Source organism: Oncorhynchus keta, chromosome 25, assembly GCF_023373465.1.
Source record: "Oncorhynchus keta strain PuntledgeMale-10-30-2019 chromosome 25, Oket_V2, whole genome shotgun sequence".
NCBI classification, from domain to species: Eukaryota; Metazoa; Chordata; class Actinopteri; order Salmoniformes; family Salmonidae; genus Oncorhynchus; species Oncorhynchus keta.
This window is the reverse complement of record NC_068445.1, coordinates 1,934,269-1,956,329: the sequence shown is the minus strand read 5'-3', so window position 1 is coordinate 1,956,329 and position 22,061 is coordinate 1,934,269. Positions and strand designations below refer to the sequence as shown.

Sequence of the window (22,061 nt, the reverse complement as noted above, 5' to 3'; positions counted from 1 at the left end):
TGTGTGTGTGTGTGTGAGTGTGCGTGAGTGTGTGTGCGAGTGTGTGTGAGTGTGTGTGTGTGAGTGTGTGTGCGTGAGTGTGTGTGCGTGAGTGTGTGTGAGTGTGTGTGCGTGAGTGCACCAGAACTCCCCAGAATAAAAAATTATAATAATAATTTGACCTACTGGAATTTTGTGTTTAAGGGGTTTAAGGTTAAGGTTAGGTTAGAATTAGTGTTAGGGTTAGAATCAGGTTTAGGGTTAGGAACTAGGGTTAGGGTTAGGGTTAAGGTTAAAGTTAGGTTAGGTTTTCAGGTTAAGGTTAGGATAAGGGTTAGGTTTAGGGTTAGTATTTTGAAAATAGCATTTTGAATGGGACTGAATTGTGTGTCCCCACAAGGTTAGTTATACAAGACTGTGTGTGTGTGTGTGTGTGTGTGTGTGTGTGTGTGTGTGTGTGTGTGTGTGTGTGTGTGTGTGTGTGTGTGTGTGTGTGTGTGTGTGTGTGTGTGTGTGTGTGTGTGTGTGTGAAGGGGGAGAAAGAGTGGTCAGGCAGACCCAGATGATGCGCTCCAGCGCAGTGTGAAATTGGGCTTCTTCTGGGCCACTCTTCTGACCGCTGAGCTGCTCCAGCTCCACACTGACAGACAAAACAGGCCTAAATGCACCACTCACCACTGCACCGGGCACACACTGTCCTCCACTGACTGCCCCTGCTCTCTGTCTGTCCCTGTCTGTCCCCTCAGCACTTCACAACACACTCAACACTGTCTGTCTGCAAGTCTGCCTGCTTGTCTGTCTGTCTGTGTCAGACAGCAAGCCAGCCTGCCTTCCTGCATGCCTTTCTGTATGAAAGGTTTATCGGTCTGTCTGATGTGTCAGTTTTTACCGAAAAAAATAATAATATGCCTCTTACTTCTATGCCTCTTACTAAGCACAGTCTCTACGTGTCACTGATATAACCTGAAGCAGTGGGTACAATGTGCACCTTCAGGAGTAATTCACTGGACTAAGAACAGTGTCTCTCAACATTTCATACAAGCTGTACATCTCCATCACCGGAACACTACCATTCACCCTCACTGACCTGTCACCGCAAGATACATTACTCAAAGCCTTTGGTTGTTACATTTTACGTTTCACAAGATCTATCCCTCTAGGCTTCTCTACATACACACATAAATCAATGGTATATTAATGACACTACATATTGTGGTTTGACACTAGCCATACAATAAGATAATGGGGAACAAATTATTTTTCCTCCCTTCCTTTGCTGTATTTGAGGGCTTGATGTACAACAATAATTGTATACACATATTGCTGCCCCGGGACAAATGTAAAAAAAAAAATACATTTTTTTTAAACAACAACAGAAATGACATGCCACATTTCCATGATAATATTGTAATGAGTTATGATGTTTGATACAGACAAAATGTGGGCCCACTTTCCAAAAAATGTATTAGGATGTCGGAGGGAGAACACAAACCTGGGGCACGTGGCAACAATGTTGGTGCCATCGCTTTGGTCAAAGGTAATGCACTATATAAGGACTATGGTTCCATTTGGTACACAGCTTTGGTGTGTGTGTGTTACCTCCAGTGTCTGAGCCTTGGGGTCTTTGGGGTCACAGAGGGAGGTGTTGATGCGGTGGTTGTGCTTGACACAGCGCTGGCTGGTGTTCTGGGGCAGGGGGAAGATCTGCCTGATCAGAGTCAGACGCCCGATAGACTTCATAACCAGCTCCTGGACGTCCTGGTCCGAGATCTCCTGCAGGAGCACAAAAGAAGACACATGAACACAGACAGACACACAAAATAAATCAAGCCTGCCAGAGAAGTCACATAAACATCCATGCTAAAAGGCATCCTGTAACTTATATTGCATTATACTGTATATGAGACCAGACAAAAAATAACAATGACACCATTAATAAAGTACAATTTTACAATACATTATGATACAGAAAATAGGCTTTACTGTGTCAAGCCTTGAATTTGTACAACCTAGCAGATTTGCACTTCTTCACCACCGCACACACACACACACATACAGGCAGACGTACTGCAGGCCGACGTTTTGCCCCAAAAACATCTCTCCCCGTTTTGCTCTGGGCACGCAGAGCACGGGGAGCAGGGTCTGATGAGTTGATGAGAGCAGAAGGTAGCTCCAAAATCCAACCAAGCTGCATGACATTGGCGATGGTGACCACATCCTAGGAACACACACCGCTCATATCATTGCTCTGGTGGCCATTCTCCACATCCAAACAGATCGCAACTATACACCTGCCAGCCCAAAATACTCCACCAAGGAAAATGTAAGAAGCGATTATCTCGCAAAGCTCTGAAAAGTTCTCAAATGCAGAACTTGCCACCAAAAGAAGCATTGACATGCCCCGAGCATGCAGGGAAATAAACATTATCGGGGAGGTGTTAACAAGAGCACACACTCCTCGGAAGTGCTGGAACTCATTAACTGACAAAACGTCAACTACTTTGACTTTCAGTGGACAGGTGGACTAAAAGCTCTCGGAATGTCAGTGCGTGTAAATGATTGGGACACGACTGGGCTTAATGACAGTTCTGAATTGGTCCAGGCTCCTTTCTTCACAATTACCCTGTCTAGGTTACATGACATATCAGCCGTGCCGAGGAGTCCACATTGCAAGTAGAACGTCATCTAACTTGACATCTAATACTTGTGGACAAAATGCTAAGGCGTTTGCACAATCAAATCAAATCAAACTCCATTGGTCACGTACACACGGTCAGCAGATGTTCATGCGAGTGTAGCGAAATGCTTGTGCTTCTAGTTCCGACCGTGCAGTAATAACCAACGAGCGACCTAACAATTCCACATGTCAAATAGGAGGGCGGGTTCATCTCTCCATAGACCAGCAATATTACATCCACAGGAGGTCCAGGACTGTATTGTCACCTAGTATGTTTAATAACAAGTTGATGCCACTACCTACACTGTTCAGTCTGTTGAAGTAATGCTATCAATCTGTTATAGTTTGGTCTTACTGTATTGTTCTTTAGCTTTGAATCCCTACCCTATCCAAGGATTCAGGTTGGTGTAAAAAACATTTGGGCTCTTTCGACACCCAGAGTGCTATCCTAGAAAGGTAAGATCCGGCCTTCCATGAAACATGTGACTCTCTGGCTGTGGCTCAATCGGTTGTTTTCAATAAAAACGTCACAATAAGGTTAGAGCGTTCAATTTGGCTGCTGCGGGCAAGGAGACCCACAGCTCCGCTTAAGACCATTGACAACCGTGTGCTGTGTTCAAGGGATTGTTCAATAAATTTGGTTGTAATATCATAGTCAGACCTACATATTTGCAGTTATTCCATGCAAAACAATTGCGCACATTCAGCTAGATCATCAGCGTGCTACAGAATGTAACTGCTTGCTTTCATGGCCGGTAAACATAATTTGATTTCCGACTATGCCCAATAGGTGATGATATTAAAACCAAATAGTTCTAACATTTATTTAACGATCCCTTGAAAACGGCACGTAAGTTGTCAATGGTTGTAGCGGAGCTGGGGGTCTTCTTGCCCCGCAGCAGCCAAATCGAAAGTATTGTGATGTTTCACTGAAAACAACGTGCTATCTGTCCTTCCTACCAGAGTGTGCACTTGTTCACTTCCCTTTACTGATTCGAAAGGAAATGACTGGTATAGGAATCTCCCACAAGCCCATGCCTCCACCAATCCACTGTTTGTGGGAAGTTGTGAATGAGTGCACATTTCAGGAGAAAGGACAGTATTGGGCCGCACCCTCTAGTTACATCCAAACCATTCCCCATCCCCCAGCAGCCTAAATCCCTCCTGCCTCAACTTTATCAGAGGAAAAAATGTCCCTCCGTCATCGGCAGACCCCATTTTAATTCCTCTTTAAGTGGGATTCTTTTTTTTCACACTTGTCAGTATTAGTTTGGATCAGCGCGTTGGCGTTTGTCCTCATTCGCCCCACCACGTGAAACAAGCCAAACAGCAGGGGAGCAAGGGAGAGAGGGAGAAAGGGATGGAGGAAGAGAAGAGGGCAGAGCGTTCCAGACGCTCGTTTTCATGCCATACCCCACGTCCCCACATGCATACTGTATATAGAAGGGGAACGATCAATTATGAATGCTTCCGCTTTTCCCTCCGAAAAACGTCAGTGTGGTAAGTTGTAGATAAAGGAGAATTATTACAACCATAAGCCCTCATCCATATTAAAGTCAGAGAAAACCTGGCCCTTGCTGTCCTTTCGACACGAAAACAAATGTTTTACTAGAAGTGGGATTCAAACGACGTTCCAGCAGTAACATGTGAAAACCAGTAAAAGCATGTATGTTTGTGAGCATTTTGGAGTATTTGGATTGTGAGCATGTTTGTATGCATTCATGCTTCTCCCCCCCACCCCCACCCTCAGTGTTCTGCAGTACCCCTACTGTGTTACCGTGGCAGACAACATGGCTGCCTCCGCACTGACCTCATTGATGATGATCCAGTGGCAGTCGAATGCCACGAGGTTCGTCTCCACAACCTGCACAGCACAACAACAGAGATAACATGTGTCAGTACATATTCAGGAATTCAACCACATATTCTTTGTCTACAGTATTTGTGTCTCTATCTGTCCGTGTGTCTGTTTATTGTAAAGCGATGCCAGCGCCACTTTACCAGGTCAAATTCGAGGCGAAGGTGATTCTGAAAGGTACTTCTTAGTGATTAAGAAGTGCCCTACCTCTAATTTGTTATCAAAGGGCTTAGGTGCCGCGGTAGAAACAAAGAAAGTAAATGTCTAAAAGGGTGTTTTTTTTGGATATACAGAGGTTACGTGATCCCTGTAACCCACAGTACAAGTCTTTGATTAAAGGGATACAGCGTGACGGAGGAACCGAGGATGGATCAACGACATTGTAGTTACTCCACAATAGGAATCTAATTGACAGAGTGAAAAGAAGGAAGCCTGTACAGAATGGAAAAGGATTCCAACACATGCAGCCTGTTTGCAACAAGACACTAAAGTAATACTGCACATAATGCGGCAAGGCAAATTCAATGTTTGTCCTGGATAAGAAAAAGTGTTATGTTTGGGGAAAAATCCAACACAACACATTACTGAGTACCGTTCTCCATATTTCTTCAAGTATAGCGGTAGCTGCATCATTGAATGGGTATGCTTGTAATCTTTACGTTTTTCAGTATAGAAAAGAAACTAAGCACAGGCAAAATCAGCTTTCGTCACTGTAGTTGCTTACCAAAAAGACAGTGGACGTTCCTGAGTGGCCGAGTTACAGTTTTGACTTGAATCTGCTTGAAATCTATGGCAAGACCTGAAAATGGTTGTTTAGCAATGATCAACAAACAATTTGACCGAGTTTGGATTTTGAAAAGAATAATGGGCAAATATTTGCAAACGTTTCTAAAAACATGTTTTCACTTGGTCATTATGGGTTATTATGTGTAGATGAATAAGAATAAATGTAATCCATTTTGAATTCAGACTAACACAACAAAATGTGGAATAAGTCAACGGGCATGAATACTTTCTGAAGGTACGGTAACTGTTTTAAAGTTACCTTTAACCTCATGGTGAAATCCCTGAGTGGTTTCCTTCCTCTCCAGCAACTAGGTTAGTAAGGATACCTGTATATTTGTAGTGACTGGGTGTATTGATACAGCATCCAAAGTGTGATTAATAACTTCACCATGCTCAAAGGGATATTCACAGATTTATTTTATTTTCACCCATCTACCAATAGGTGCCCCTTTTTTTTATCTTTATTTTTATTTTAACAAGTCAGTTAAGAACAAATTCTTATTTTCAATGACGGCCTAGGAACTGCCTGTTCTGGGGCAGAACGACAGATTTGTACCTTGTCAGCTCTAACCACTAGGCTACCCTGCCGCCCCAGGGTATCCTGTAAATCCCACTTTCATTTTTGAAATGACCTGACGATAACCTAATAGTAATTTATGGCATTTAGCAGCCACATTTATTCAATGCAATTTACAGTCATGTGTGCAAATAGGTTCGTATGTGTGGACCCAGCAGGAATCTAACCCACGACCTTTGGCATTGCAAGTGCCATGCTCTGCCAACTGAGCCACACAGGACCAACCTGTGTAATGAAAGACACTTCTGAAATAGGACTCTTTTGAAGTGAATGACACTGTTACGCAGTGCGTGTTCACTTTCTGATGACTCTAACTGAAAGCTGTCAAGCTATTCAACAAACAGTTCTCTACCGTCTAGTTTCCATCATTTCCAGAGCCTATGTACATCCTGGGATTTAGCCACAAATACTGTGCTGCTGGGATTACCTTGCAATATGGAAATGCTCTAGTCTCTCATCAAAAACGGAGTACTCTTTGGGCAGCAACAAAAAAAAAAATCTATGAATACTTTATGCAAACATGCATAAATATTTAAACATGCCAACTCTTAGCTAACGTTAATATATTTCGGCATCGTGGAGCAGCTAATGTTACAGTGTGAAGGGTGAACACTAACATTTGTGTAATTCTAGGGAACGGAAATTGCACCTGCTGCAACGCAAGATCAGGGCGGCGGCAATTTGGGTGGACGGCGGTGGGAGAGCACTTAAACACACACACACACACGCAATTCCACACACACACAAACATTGTGTGCTCAAATCAAATGTTATTTGTCAAATGTGCCGAATAGAACAGGTGTAGACCTCGCAGTGAAATGCCGAATAGAACAGGTGTAGACCTCGCAGTGAAATGCCGAATAGAACAGGTGTAGACCTCGCAGTGAAATGCTGAATAGAACAGGTGTAGACCTCGCAGTGAAATGCTGAATAGAACAGGTGTAGACCTCGCAGTGAAATGCTGAATAGAACAGGTGTAGTAGACCTCACAGTGAAATGCTGAATAGAACAAGTGTAGACCTTGCAGTGAAATGCTTACTTTCAAGCCCTTAACCAACAATGCAGTTAAGAAAAAAAGTGTTAAGAAAGTTTTTACTAAAATAAAATAAAAAATAATATGTATGTACAGTATATATATAATTGAAAGAAAAGAATTAAGGAGCAACAATAAAATAATAGTAGCGAGGCTACATACAGGGGGTACTGGTACACAGTCAATGTGCGGAGGCACCGGTTAGTCGAGGTAATTAAGGTAATATGTACATGTAGGTAGAGGATAAAGTGACTATGCATAGATAATAAACAGAGTAGCAGCAGTGTAAAAATGGGGGTGAGGTGGACAATTCAGAAAGTCTGGGTAGCCATTTGATGAGGTGTTCAGGAGTCTTATGGCTTGGTGGTAGAAGCTGTTAAGAAGCCTTTTGGATATAGAATTGGTGCTCCGGTACTGCTTGCCATGCGGTAGAAGAGAGAATAGTGCATGACTGGGGTGGCTGGAGTCTTTCGCAATTTTTAGGGCTTTCCTCTGACACCGCCTGGTATAGAGGTCCTGGATGGCAGGAAGCTTGGCCCCAGTGGTGTACTGGGCCTTATGCACTTACCTCTGTGGTGCCTTGCGTTCGGTGCAATAGAGATTGCGTCATCTGTGGATCTGTTGGGGCGGTGTGCAAATTGGAGTGGGTCTAGGGTTGTCTGGGATGATGGTGTTGATGTGGCCATGACCAACCTTTCAATGATGTATGAGTGAGTCTGTTCACTCAAAAATCTCTCTCTCTCTCTCTTTGCACTGCTCTCTAAAGCTAAGGAGGTGACATTTCTTCCTTCCTCTTTTCAACAAGTCTCCAGCACCCCATGTTTCTCCTGCTCAACGTGCCAGCACTGTAGGTCATTAAACCTAATTGTGTAGGTGACTAAAGCGGAGGTGTCATAAAACACTTTGGTCATAAACAAATACAACAGCTGGAGAGTATGACGGTGGAGCGCTAATAGTGTTTTAATCTCCCCAAAGACTGAGGAAAACTTAATAATTACACTGGAGACAAGTCCCATAAAACAATATGTCAATTGAAACATGTCTGAGACAGTGGGTTAAGGCCAACAGAGTGACAGAGAGCTTTCCACTCTCTCTTGGTCTGTCCCCTCTCTCTTCTTCACTTGCTCGCTGTCTCCCTCCCTCTCTCTGCCTTTCTCTCGGTCTCCCTCTATCAAACTTCCTCTCGCTCTATTTGTTCTCTCCCTCTTTCTCTGTCACCCCCTCTCTCTGTCTCCCCCTCTCTCTGTATTTGTATTTTGATTTTGTTTCACCTTTATTTAACCAGGTATGCTAGTTGAGAACACGTTCTCATTTGCAACTGCGACCTGGCCAAGATAAAGCAAAGCAGTGTGACACAGACAACAACACAGTGTGTGCAAAAGGCATGAGAAGGAAGGCAATAAATAGGCCATAGGAGCAAAAAGTAACAATTTAGCAGATTAACACTGGAGGGATAAAAGAGCAGATGATGATGATGTGCAAGTAGAGATACTGGTGTGCAAAAGAGCAGAAAAGTAAATAAAATAAAAACAGAATGGGGATGAGGTAGATAGATTGGGTGGGCTATTTATAGATGGACTATGTACAGCTGCAGCGATCGGTTAGCAGCAGAAAAATGTTTAAAGTTGGTGAGGGAAATAAAAGTCTCCCTATATATTCCTCTAATAATATCCTCAAACAATATTCCTCTACCTCCCTCTCTATGTCTCGCTCTGCGTCTCCCCCTCCTTTAATTCAATCCTAATAGCTTTATTGGCATGATGTAACAATGTTCATAGTGCCAAAGCGCACCTTGGAAATGATTAATTTACAATATTAACATAATTAAAGTATTTCTCTTACTCCCACTTCTTGTTCATGCTCTCTCTATCTCCCTCTCTCCACCTTGTCCATGAGTCACTCTGCCAGAAGGTAACCGTGACAACCAAGTCAGTGTCATCATGGTGAGTGCCATGATGAAACTGGTCTCTCTCTCTCTCTCTCTCTCTCTCTCTCTCTCTCTCTCTCTCTCTCTCTCTCTCTCTCTCTCTCTCTCTCTCTCTCTCTCTCTCTCTCTCTCTCTCTCTCTCTCTCTCTCTCTCTCTCTCTCTCTCTCTCTCTCTCTCTCTCTCTCTCTCTCTCTCTCTCTCTCTCTCTCTCTCTCTCTCTCTCTCTCTCTCTCTCTCTCTCTCTCTCTCTCTCTCTCTCTCTCTCTCTCTCTCTCTCTCTCTCTCTCTCTCTCTCTCTCTCTCTCTCTCTCTCTCTCTCTCTCTCTCGAATTTCACATTTACTGCCTGCTATGTTTTCATAAGATACTTCTGACTTCCAGCAAAGTGTTTGTGTGAAACGGTATAGGAAACATGCTCCCCACACAGTGCACAGATGGTGCTATGCTTCACTGACTCGGGGAGAGAAGGCGTATGTGTGGTGTGCGCGAGCAGGACCATTATTACTCTCCCCAGCTTGTCCAAGGGCAGATATTTTTGCCTCATTACAGAAATGGCAGAATTCTAGTGAAAGATGCAGTCCTCTGGGAGTTGGCACTACTGCTGCCAACAAACACGCCAGTTCAAGGTTGTAAAACACACAACTGATGACTGACAAGAAATCTGGACCAAAAGTAAGCCCCCAACAAGCACCTCCAACTAGGGCTGGGACATTCTATTGAAGACCAGATTCAACCCCCCGGCCAATGAGAGAGCTATCGATTCTGGCAGCGGCATCAGAGTTGACACAGAGACACTCCTTCTGATGCTTGCAGGCTTGGAGCTGTGTGCAGGGTCTAGAAAAAGCCTGGGTGCAGTGAACAACAACACGTTGGTACAGCAGAGCCGCATCCAATAAAACGTTCCGGTCGGAAGAAACCAAGCAAAAGTAAGCTGATTTATTACCTCGGCCAGGTAGTAACTAGCGCAACGTTAACACATCACGTGGGTGGTTTAGATGCTCTCATTAAGAACCTAGTGATGTTTTCCTTGCCTTGCTTTGTCTTGCTCTGGCTGGGAAAGCAAAGGGATTTAGTGAGTGACTGAGTCACTGGGATGTTTCTTTTATGTGACTGGCAGCTAGCTGCAGGTAAGGCGCTGTGTCTTGCAGATTAAAACGCTGTGATTACACTGTGAGAGCAATGGGAGAGCTCCTCATCCACCATCCCGTCGCTCTGACATAAGACGCACAGTGCTAAATCCTTTCCGACCAAGTTCTCCTCCACCAATAAAGAATTCCCCTTGGCAGAAGTTGAGCGGTGGTGATCTGTTAAGGCCAAAGCCCTAATGTGATGGTTATCAGCCAAGTTGGTCCCCACATGGAAAATGTGCTGTGCACCTCCAATCAGGCCAACAGCGACGACACACACGCAAAAACGACCTGATTATTCTCTATTATTTTTCCATTCATCAGATCAATGTCATTTGCGTGAGACGAGAATCCTTCTGCCATTAGTCATGCTGTATGCCATGAGTATAGGCTACTGGAAAGGACACTCAACACAGAGGGAATTTACATTGGGGGGGGCTGGGAATAGCTGCTTTCGCATGGCTCTGATAATTGTTATTATCTCATATGTTCCACCTGTCTGCTCTCTGGCAGTGAGAGAATGGAGAGAGTTGAGAGCCCGTATTCATCTAGCAGACTGGAGATAGAGCTGATCAGTGGTCCCGTGTGGCTCAGTTGGTAGAGCATGGTGCTTGCAACGCCAGAGTTGTGGGTTTGATTCCCATGGGGGACCATTATGGGGAAAAAGCACAAAAATGTATCTACTCACTATTGTAAGTTGCTCTGGATATTTGTGTCTGCAAAATGATTCAAATGTAAATTACACCATGCTCTCTGACACATACCCAAGGAAACAGTGCTAAATCTAGCTAGACTCCTGGAGATGTTCAAAGCCATTTTTAGAAGGCTTTGGCATGTAGAATACCCATTTATTGTCCCAATCAGGAAATGTGTTGTGCAGTCTGGGTAGAACAACAACGACCACCATACAACAGATATATCCAAAAAAATAAATAGCAAGAGATCTGTTATGATCTTTTCTCTCCAGGTCAAAGACGCCTGCCTACTTTATGTCATCGCTAAACATCATAACCATCACAACATCTTATCAAAAACATGTTTTTGGGGGGGGGTTCATCAATGTTGGGTTTGCGTTGTTTTTGATTGTTGGTGCAATTTAGCTGCTTTGTATGTTAGGAGTGCAGTCTTTCATATCAAAGAGGATATTACTACTTTCAACGAGAGTAGGTGAATGATATCCAACAAATAAACAGCAATTTGGTGCAACGGGCTAAACCCTGGCACTTCTATCCACGGGCTATATAAGGTTGAAGTACCACTACATCCCTGTGCGTCACTCAACTCACAGAAAAACACATGCTCTTTCACTAAGTACTGTGTTTAGAACTGTTAGCACTGTTTAGAACAAGCAGGTTTATGGAGTTGTGAAATGTCTTCTCTTTGGAGCGTGAGAGTCCTCCATTTTAAGCGTTTAGCTCACACTTACTCAGGCGTACGCTCCTTCATACATCATAACCATTATGTGTCACATTTGCCATTTTGGTTTAATGTCAGCCACCTCACTCACAGTGCGGCATCAGTCATCTATAATTCATGCTCTGTGTGCGACTGTCAGGAGGCCATACTGTCACACAGTGTCTGTTGCAGTACGGCACTGACTCCTAGGTGAGCTTGGGAGCCACACACATGGGGGCCCACACACACTTAGCACACACAGCGAGAGAGAGGGTTGCAGAGCCGGGCCCTCCTGTTGATCCACTGTCATCTGAGAAAAGCACACACACACGCACACACATGCACTCGCTCACGCACACAGGATTATATTCATTATACACCAAATGGAAGAAGAAACATGGATTACTTTGATTAAGAAGTTCTCGTTTTGGTATTCCGTTGTGAAACGTTTCGCTACCGTGTGCACAAATGAATAGGACGCTGGTGCTATATTCTTTCTGCCAGTCCAATCTGAGCTGAGGGGAAGGCATAAGACACGTGTGGGTTGGCATGCAAGCTCTTGGGGGGGCCAGAGGGGATTTGATGTGGATCCATCCCCCGGCTTCTTAATGACTCTACATTACCATATTACCGCCTGCTTAATTAGGCCAATGCAGGCCTGATCATACAACACTGATTTACACAAGCCATCAATTCAGCTCCAGCCATTCAGCCCCAGTCGCTCCAAGGACATGCCCAGTCCTGTCTGACTCTGCCAGGGCCTAAGCTCAAACCAAACATCCTATTAATCCTCCTCCACCATTCTGATAGATGAAAGCCAAAGCAAAGTCATTCCCTTTTTCCCTCCACAGAGTACCGTACGCAACTGATGTATAGTTCTATGTTCCCCATAGATGCTGATCTTGGGTCAGTTTAGCATTTCGTCCACTAATGGTTAAGGTTATGATTGGGGGAGGGGAATCTTCACCCCAGAGCTGTGCAACCGGAACCATCCGTGTTGAGTGTGGCTATACTGGGATTGTTCAGCGACTGACCCACGGAGATGCTGGCCTATACACTACCAGTCCGCCATGCTGGGTCCTCTCCCCTCTCCACTCTCTTTGCTTTCTACTCCACAGAGAAATGATGACAGTGAATTCCAAGTGAGTGGCTTTCATAGTGAGTGGCTTTCATGTGCTGTGATGGGGAGGGGAGGCTCAGGGATTATCAGGGTCAATATATCAGTCATTTGTCTTCCCAGTAGTGAATAAAGGTCCTGAACCCCGGCAAAAGCCATGGAGGAGATGATGGTGAATATCGATCAATTTCCAATGTATGTCACACGGGGCAATAATTCACCGCCAACCTTATTTTATACGATGACATGTAATTTGACATTTGGATAGCAATTGATGGACAATTGATGGACACAATTGATTGAATGGAGTGTATGGAAAGGGGTGTTCCTTCATCTACACATATGAATAAAGATGTGTCCACACGCGCATTATTTAAAGGTCCATCTAACAAACGGTGGTGGTCAGGTCAGGTCAAATTTTTTATTTTTTTTATTTTACCTTTATTTAACAAGGTGGGCAAGTTGAGAACAAGTTCTCATTTACAATTGCGACCTGGCCAAGATAAAGCAAAGCAGTTCGACACATACAACGACACAGAGTTACACATGGAGTAAAACAAACATACAGTCAATAATACAGTATAAACAAGTCTATATACGATGTGAGCAAATGAGGTGAGATAAGGGTGGTAAAAGGCATAAAAAAGGCCATGGTGGCAAAGTAAATACAATATAGCAAGTAAAACACTGGAATGGTAGATTTGCAGTGGAAGAATGTGCAAAGTATAAATAAAAATAATGGGGTGCAAAGGAGCAAAATAAATAAATAAATACAGTAGGGAAAGAGGTAGTTGTTTAGGCTAAATTATAGGTGGGCTATGTACAGGTGCAGGGAGCTGCTCTGACAGTTGGTGCTTAAAGCTAGTGAGGGAGATAAGTGTTTCCAGTTTCAGAGATTTTTGTAGTTTGTTCCAGTCATTGGCAGCAGAGAAGAGGAAGGAGAGGCGTCTGAAGAAAGAATTGGTTTTGGGGGTGACCAGAGAGATATACCTGCTGGAGCGCGTGCTACAGGTGGGTGGTGCTATGGTGACCAGCGAGCTGAGATAAGGGGGGACTTTACCTAGCAGGGTCTTGTAGATGACATGGAGCCAGTGGGTTTGGCGACGAGTATGAAGCGAGGACCAGCCAACGAGAGCGTACAGGTCGCAATGGTGGGTAGTATATGGGGCTTTGGTGACAAAACGGATTGCACTGTGATAGACTGCATCCAATTTGTTGAGTAGGGTATTGGAGGCTATTTTGTAAATGACATCGCCGAAGTCGAGGATTGGTAGGATGGTCAGTTTTACAAGGGTATGTTTGGCAGCATGAGTGAAGGATGCTTTGTTGCGAAATAGGAAGCCAATTCTAGATTTCACTTTGTATTGGAGATGTTTGATGTGGGTCTGGAAGGAGAGTTTACAGTCTAACCAGACACCTAGGTATTTGTAGTTGTCCACATATTCTAAGTCGGAGCCGTCCAGAGTAGTGATGTTGGACAGGCGGGCAGGTGCAGGCAGCGATCGGTTGAAGAGCATGCATTTAGTTTTACTTGTATTTAAGAGCAATTGGAGGCCACGGAAGGAGAGTTGTATGGCATTGAAGCTTGCCTGGAGGGTTGTTATAACACAGTGTCCAAAGAAGGGCCAGAAGTATACAGAATGGTGTCGTCTGCATAGAGGTGGATCAGAGACTCCCCAGCAGCAAGAGCGACATCATTGATGTATACAGAGAAGATTTGTCACATGGTTCGTAAACAACTGGTGTAGACTAACAGTGAACAGCCTACTTACTTACGGGCCCTTCCCAACAATGCAGAGAGAAAGAAAATAGAGAAATTCTTTTTTTTAAAGTTATAACAAATAATAATAATAATAAAAGTAATTATAAATACACAATGAGTAACAATAACGGGGCTATATACACTGGGTAGCAGTATCGCGTCGATGTGCAGGGGTACGAGCTAATTGAGATAGATATGTACAGTGGTTGCTCAACTAAAAGTTTTGACATTATGCTGCGGGATTTAGAGGTAATTTGTGGTTTAGCACAGTACCCTGCGTCCCTACTTCATTGCTCCAGACCAGCACAAGGGGGTGCCATAAACCAAATATAAATGTATAATTGTGCACGACATCAAAATTGAATTTCAATGAAAGGAATGATGAGGATGAAGAAGGTGATTGAATGTAGAGCAATAATGTAACAATTGCTATTCCTCTGTCCTGCACAACCCGGAAAAAAAATACACTTCTTTTGTTACTCCTCGTCAGTATTACTTAATAAAACTGTTGCTACACTAAGGTTTTTATTCTAAGAAAAACGAGAAATGTTCAATTATATTCCATGATATTCTTAAGATACATGTGTTGACTGAATATAGGCGGGTGATGTCTGCTAAATCATCAAGTTGGTGGCGGGGGTCATAGAGCCTCGGCACCTACATAAGGCTGAGTGACTCACTCATTCATGGCCTGGGCTCAAAGTACAGCAGAGTTGCGACGCCTTGTAGAGTCCATGCACCAACAAATTGCGGGTGTTCTGAGGGCAAAAGGGTGTGCAACTCAATAGTAGGAACATGTTCCTAATTTTTTGTACAGTCATTGTATTTCAATCAAATTGAAATCAATTTAATGTCATTTCAATTGAGTTCTAATTTGGTTAATTCTAGGCTACTGTAACGGCTTTCTTCTGTCGAAGGAGAGGCGGACCAAAACGCAGCGTGGTAAGTGTCCATGGTTTTAATAGAAAAACTCAACATGAACACAACTACAAAACAAGAAATGTGAAACAGTCCCGTGTGGCACAAATACTGACACAGGAAACACATAAGAACTATGGTCAGAACGTGACAGCTACAGTCTGAAAAGTCTACCTCAATATATTTCATGTTGTGTATCAACATGTGCACAATGATGTGGCAAATCCTGATATTGTCATAGGGTAATGCTTGCACACATTAGAATAATCCGCCTCAATATTTGTAGAGAGTGGGTTGCAACAATAATATCTCTCTAGAATCTGATTAGTCATCAGTATTGTGGAATAATTAGAAAGTAAAGGTTCGATTTAGGACATAGCTGATCTGAGAGCAGCACTGCTTTTCATTCGGTCAGTATCCACGCACGTTTTAACGGCACACTTAGTGAACGTTCTCTCTGCGTGGTGTTTGGGGAAATGCATGTTACATTCGGACTTGTAGGAACGATTCATTGTTAAAAAAAAAAACACTCGTAAGCCTAAATTACATCACTATTGGGAAACTGGGCCCAGGTCCTATGGGCCCCGGTGAAAAGTAATGCACTATAAATGGAATGGGGTGCCATTTGGGACAGACCCATGGTGTTGTGATTCCCAGTTGGACTATGGCTGGTGACAGTATCACCATATCAGTTTGACCCCACGGTTGACCCCTGCCTAAGTCTGTCTGCATGTGTAATAGCGAAGTGCGGAGGGAGAGGATTAGAGGCCTAACCCAACCACTGTAGTTGTATCATCCTACTGCCATGGCTCTGTCACCATTCATTACATACGATAGGGAGAATCACTAAATAATACGCGAGGGGGAAACACACAAAACAAAGCTTGCCTTCTAAAATAGATACTGTATTGCAGCCTCAGCAGGCAGCCACATTCAATGGGACTTTCTGATTTAGTAAAATATCAAGTGCAGAGTGCTGCAGAGCTTCCTAGGGCCAGATATTTGCAAATTGGTGACATTTGTGATGGAAAGTTTGTAATGCCAGTGTCAGATTTGTTTTCACCAGTCGAAACAATACAGAACATAGAGATGACAAGAATTGGATGTATATCTGTAAAACATATCTATGTTATCTAAAAGGAAACTACAAAGTAGGCCTACAGAACACGGAGTTTCAACACAAAGATACGACAAATTCAAATGATAATTGATGAGTTGACATTTTAGAACACCAAGGTGTTAATCTTAGCGTCGCCTTTTCAACAGCACCATTTCCACAGATATTCTACCTGCCAGTCCTGTCATCAGGACCAGAAATGCCATCCACTTGATCATCCGACGACAGAAAAGCCTACGCATCCAAGCAACGCGAAGGAAGCCAGAATTAATTCGGCAACTACCCACGAGGCTCTAACTCTCTCGCCCTCGCTCTCATTCTCTCTCTTTCCACAGACAATTGCAATTTCACATTTGATACGTCTTACTAGCGGGACTTCCATTAAAGCCAAGTGCATGAATTAGAAAAGACACAGCACAAACATTACCATGTCATTTCATTCTTCATCCTTCATTCCGAACCAATCTAAAAATGCCACTGTGTACGGTTATCTATTTAACTGAAGAGTAGTTTATGATTTTATGTCCCTCCCTCTCCACCTTGGAGACCCGGCTCTGGTTTGCGAGTAAGAAATGGTCATGCCGTCCCCAATTAAATTAGAAACAAAAAGAGAAGAAATGGCCTGAGATGGGAGAATGGCCAGTGAGATTTAATTGGCCGCGTAATGGACATAGTGACAGAGGAAAGGGGCGGGGCTTGGGGGGATAGGCAGGCTAGCGGCTGTAAATAATCACTGAATGCGAGTACAGGCACCTGAGACAGATCTGATGCACTATTCTTCAGAGACGAGAGGCGGTATACTGTATCTTAAACACATGCACACATGCACATACATGGTACACACATGCGTGCGCGTGTATGGCATACTGTATTTGTACACACACACACACACACGTCAATACAGGACCTATTGTAAACCAATACACAATGACAACTTGTACTATCTGATATGTTCGCAGAGAGAGTCATTGGTCGTAATGCAAGTCAATAGGACTAACCTAAGAGCTTCCTTCTGTACCCTTAATGCTCCACCATCATACCCTCAATTCTAGTCATGTGTGTTTGAGATTGGACTTTAATGTCATGGCCGTCCATTACAGTGATAAAGTTCAAGGTTAAAGCAGTCCCGCTGAACATCCTGTGGCCTTATAGGGATGCATCCCAAATAGCACCCTACTGCCTCTGTAGTGAAAAGTTGTGCACTGCATAGGTAACAGGGTGCCATTTGGGACGAAGCCCGCGAGTGCTATCTGTTGAGAGGAGGCTCTGGGTGGAGGACTGAGGTGACACATCCATCGACAGCAGTAATGATGACCCTTTAAATGTCAGCATGAACAGTACCCTACCACTGTGGTAGAATAAAATACAATTTCCAGGTAATGCGCTATTGTGCATTACATGGTCCCAATGGTATAAAGTACGTAAAAATACTTTATAGTACTACTTAAGTACTTTTTTGGGATATCTTTACTTTTATATTTTTGACAACTTTTACTTTTACTTCACTACATTCCTAAAGAAAATAATGTACTTTTTATTCCATGCATTTTCTCTGACAAGCAAAAGTACTGGTTACATTTTGAATGCTTAGCAGGACAGGAAAATGGTCCAATTCAAGATAACATCCCTGGTCATCCTCAACAGCCCTGGTCATCCTAGAACATCCTCTACTGCCTCTGATCTGGCGGACTCACTAAACACATGCTTTTTTTGTAAATGATATGTCTTAGAGTGTTAGACTGGGTGCCTGGCTATCCGTAAATTGAAAAAACAAACATTGTGCCGTCTGGTTTACTTAATATAAGGAATTTTTAATTATTTATACTTTTACTTTTGATACTTAAGTATATTTAAAACCAAATACTTTTAGACTTTTACTCAAGTAGTATTTTACTGGGTAACTTTCACTGTTATTTGAGTAATTTTCTATAAAAGGTATCTTTACTTTTACTCAAGTATGACTATTGGGTACTTTTTCCACCACTGCATGGTACTAACATGGTGACAGGGAAATCATATAATTATTTATAGATAATTGACTCTTGGTTATTTTGCGATTCATTGTAGCTAACTTGACAGTGCCAATAATGTCACCAATAAATAACCAAGAAAGAATTACTTCAAAGTATTACTAGAAAATACCAATGTGTTACTGAGTCATTTCACATGAAATACCAGAGAAATACGGGTGGTAGTAAGAGTATAAAATAAAGTTATCCATTTCCACTATGGTTTGTTGTCTTATCCGTATCCTCACCACAAAGGATTACTGCACATGCTCTCTACCTGTCCATGGATCCCCACCTCTCTACACCCACGTCCCTCCAACCATCCCCCAATCACCCCCCCCAATTCTCTCCTTCATCGGGGTAAGGACAAAAGCGTTCCAGTTTCGCCTCCCCCTGTTCTTCCACCTCCTCCCCAATAATAATAGCAGTGGTGTGAAGTACAAAAAAATCCACTTTAGTAGTTTTTGGGGTACCTGTACTTGATTATTTATATTTTGTACAACTTTTATTTAATACTCCACTACATTCCTAAAATAAATAATGTACTTTTTACTACATACATTTTCAAAGACAACCAAGTGTACTCGTTACATTTTGAATGCTTAACAGGACAGGAAAATTGTCCAATTCACACACTTATCAAGAGAACATCCCTGGTCATCCCCACTGCCTCTGATCTGGCGGACTCACTGAACACAAATCGTGCCGTCTGGTTTGCTTCATATAAGGAATTTGAAATGATTTATACTTTTCTTTTGATACTTTAGTATATTTTTGCAATTACATTACATTTTTGATTCTTAAAGTATATTTAAAACCAAATACTTTTAGACTTTTACTCAAGTAATATTTTACTGGGTGGCTTTCACTTTTACTTGAGACATTTTCTATAAAAAGGTATCTTTACTTTTACTCAAGTATTGGGTACTTTTTCCACCACTGAGTAATAGCACCTCTGTGACGGGTGACTCTTCCTACAGTCTGTCGCTACGGCAGTGGCACCGATGGCGCAGAGTTGACGGTAAGAGAGAGACGCGACACACGACACACGATGAATCCCAAGCAAATCATAATCTCAGCCTCGGCCCTTTCCCATTTAAATAATGCATTTCAAACAGCTCCTTCCTTTCCTTGGCAGAGAGAAAGTGTTGGAACAGCAGAAAAGTTTCCAAAGTGTCATTCAGCAGAGAGAGGGAGGGAAGGAGAGAAGGCACACCATGGTGACTTCTTCTTCTTCCCATCTTCTTCTTCCCTGGCTGTCTCTTTGGGTTATCACCCCATGATAAACCCTGTCAGCATGACCACTGAGGGTCTCTAGGTCAGCATCATTCTTCATTTGTCAACTTGCTCTCACAAGCCTGGTCTTACAAAAGCCTATGTCTCTTATGGATCAAACGTATTCTAGGTTCTCGGAGGACATAATTGGTTTGACTGACTTTGACCTTGACTTTCATTGGTCAGACGTTTTTGACCCGTACCGCTGTCCAGTTCGATCTTGCCCCATCTCAATCTTTTTCTTTCTCTCACTTTTTTCCACTTCAACTCACTCACTCTCCTTCTGTTTGTGGTGCATGTGTCACCCGACCAACACTGTCTCACTCACTCAGCATGAACTAATCAGAGCTCTCTCTGTGTGGCCCACCTTGTGTAAGAGAGGCGTGACACCTACTGTGTTTGTCTGCTGCTCAGACGCCGACCTTGAGTGGTGGGAACAGGGGTCCGACTGTCTGTCTGATTGATGGAGGGGAGAGAGAGAGAGCGAGTGAAGAGAGATGGAGTTAGCAGAAAAAGGGAAAGAGGGAGAGAGGGGGGCACGTCTGACGAGGGCCATCCGTCTAACTGTTACCTTGAGCTGAAGTGACCAGTCACACAGCCCCACACTGAGCTAGATGTGCCTAATTCAAACCATTGCATGCAGTCAGAAAGGTATGTGTGAGTGCGTGTGTGTGCTAGGAAACAGCAGCTCGTCTGCCCTGAGAGGCTGACTCTCTAGAATACATCTTAACAACAGTACTGACACATCTTATCCAAACAGAGACACAGAACGTCTTATCACTGTAATATAGCGCGGGAGAAACACACTGTAATTGAAGCCTCTATTACATCACCACCTGCTGTTGCTATCTGTCTGTTGTGTTGTTGTTGTGATGGTTGTCAGCCGTGTGAGCTCAATGTTATCTCCAGAGAAGCTTTGTTTCTAACACTCCCCTCCCAGATGTCAGACTGTCACCATCAGGGTAATGGACATCTGTCCCTGACACTGTCAGACACACATCTCACTGGGAGTGACGACAGAGGCGCTGGCTAAGGACACGGCCTCCCTCGCTTCTCCTCCCTCCCCAACACCTCCCTCCATGTCCCAACGACTGTCAGTCTGTCAGACCGATAGTCTGTACCTCTGTCTGTCTGGGTGACCTCTCACAGTAGAGTGACTACACCAGACTAGTATGATCAGTGGTGTTAGTCCCCTCATTTGTCAGCGTCACACATTACATCCGAAACACATGCTGTATGTACATACGCGCGCACACACACTCACACACACACCGCACACTCAGTGTTGCCAACGGTCTCGTCACGCCCTGACCTCAGAGAGACGTTTTATTTCTCTAGTCGGTTAGGTCAGGGTGTGATGTGGGGTGGGCATTCTATGTTTTGTATTTCTGTGTGTTTGAACGAGTGTGGTTCCCAATCAGAGGCAGCTGTCTATTGTTGTCTCTGATTGGGAATCATACTTAGGCAGCCTGTTTTGCCACCTTAGTTGTGGGTAGTTGTCTGTGTTAGTGGCCTGTATAGCCCTGGAAAGCTGCACGGTCGTTTTTGGTGTTTCTTGTTTTGTTGGCGACATTCTAAAAAACGGAAAATGTACGCTCACCACGCTGCTCCTTGGTCCGGTCATGTCCCTGACGACTTTCGTGACAGGTCTCCTCTTCCACAGCCCAAAACAAGCCTAATATAGCACACTGGGTGGTTTCCCAGGACCAGCTTTGGATTTCTGTCACAAATCATTTGTCAATGTTACAACTTGATTATTTAAAATCGCTTCAGACAGCTTCTTAAGTACGAATAATTTGGTGGCACTTCTCTGACCTACGATGGAAGATAAGTGATTACAAGCATGCCAGCCAGCGCTGTCTTCTGTAAATCTGATTTTGAAACGAGAAAGGGAATGTTAAATGATTTCTAGACGGTTAGTATTCATCTTGAATGGCTACAATCACTATTTGGGAACTCGATGGATCATACTGCAACGTGGCGATAAAAAAAGAAAGCATTTTCCATTTGCAGTCGAGAATCATCCTGTGATAGCAAAAACGTCAAAACCATTAACGAACACAGACGCCACTGTCTGTGTTTGTCTGCGTTGTTGATACACGCAAGGGAGTGCAACTTCTTGATGATAAGATCAATCAAATTATTCAAAGAAACAGTGGTGGATCTGTCTGCTTGTGGAGTGCTTTACAACCAATTAAATTAGTATGACCAAAATACTGTGTAGTTGTTTAGTCATCAGGACCCATGATACAAATCAAATCTGTGCCACACTTTTAATTTGAATGTTGCTTAATACGGGACAATTATAATTTCGAAATGTGCTCATGCAATGTTAATTTAGAGTGGCAGCGTTAGTAATTCATAGGGTCATTGACTGTTTTCCTCAAGGCATTGGGAGCATGTTATAAATCACCTTCCTGTTGGTTTCATTGAAAATAGTCTCCTATTCTTCATTAGAGACAGTTTCCATCTCCCATTCATCTCTGTTATTGTAACGGTCGTCG

General features: G+C 43.3%; 1 protein-coding gene across 5 annotated transcripts in view; it reads right to left on the bottom strand.

Annotated features, from left to right (window-relative positions):
- Window positions 1-22,061, bottom strand: part of LOC118358000 (glutamate receptor ionotropic, delta-2) — a 543,733-nt gene that overhangs the window by 174,290 nt on the left and 347,382 nt on the right. For all 5 annotated transcript variants that reach the window (XR_004820395.1, XR_004820396.1, XM_035735345.2 and 2 more), the window contains 2 exons: window positions 4,467-4,520; window positions 1,579-1,752 (listed from right to left, as the gene is read on the bottom strand). Coding sequence is in view for 3 of the 5 variants with exons in the window: in XM_035735345.2 (XP_035591238.1) it covers window positions 1,579-1,752; window positions 4,467-4,520 (228 nt within the window). In the remaining 2 variants the exon portion in view is untranslated. The remainder of the gene's footprint in view (window positions 1-1,578; window positions 1,753-4,466; window positions 4,521-22,061) is intronic.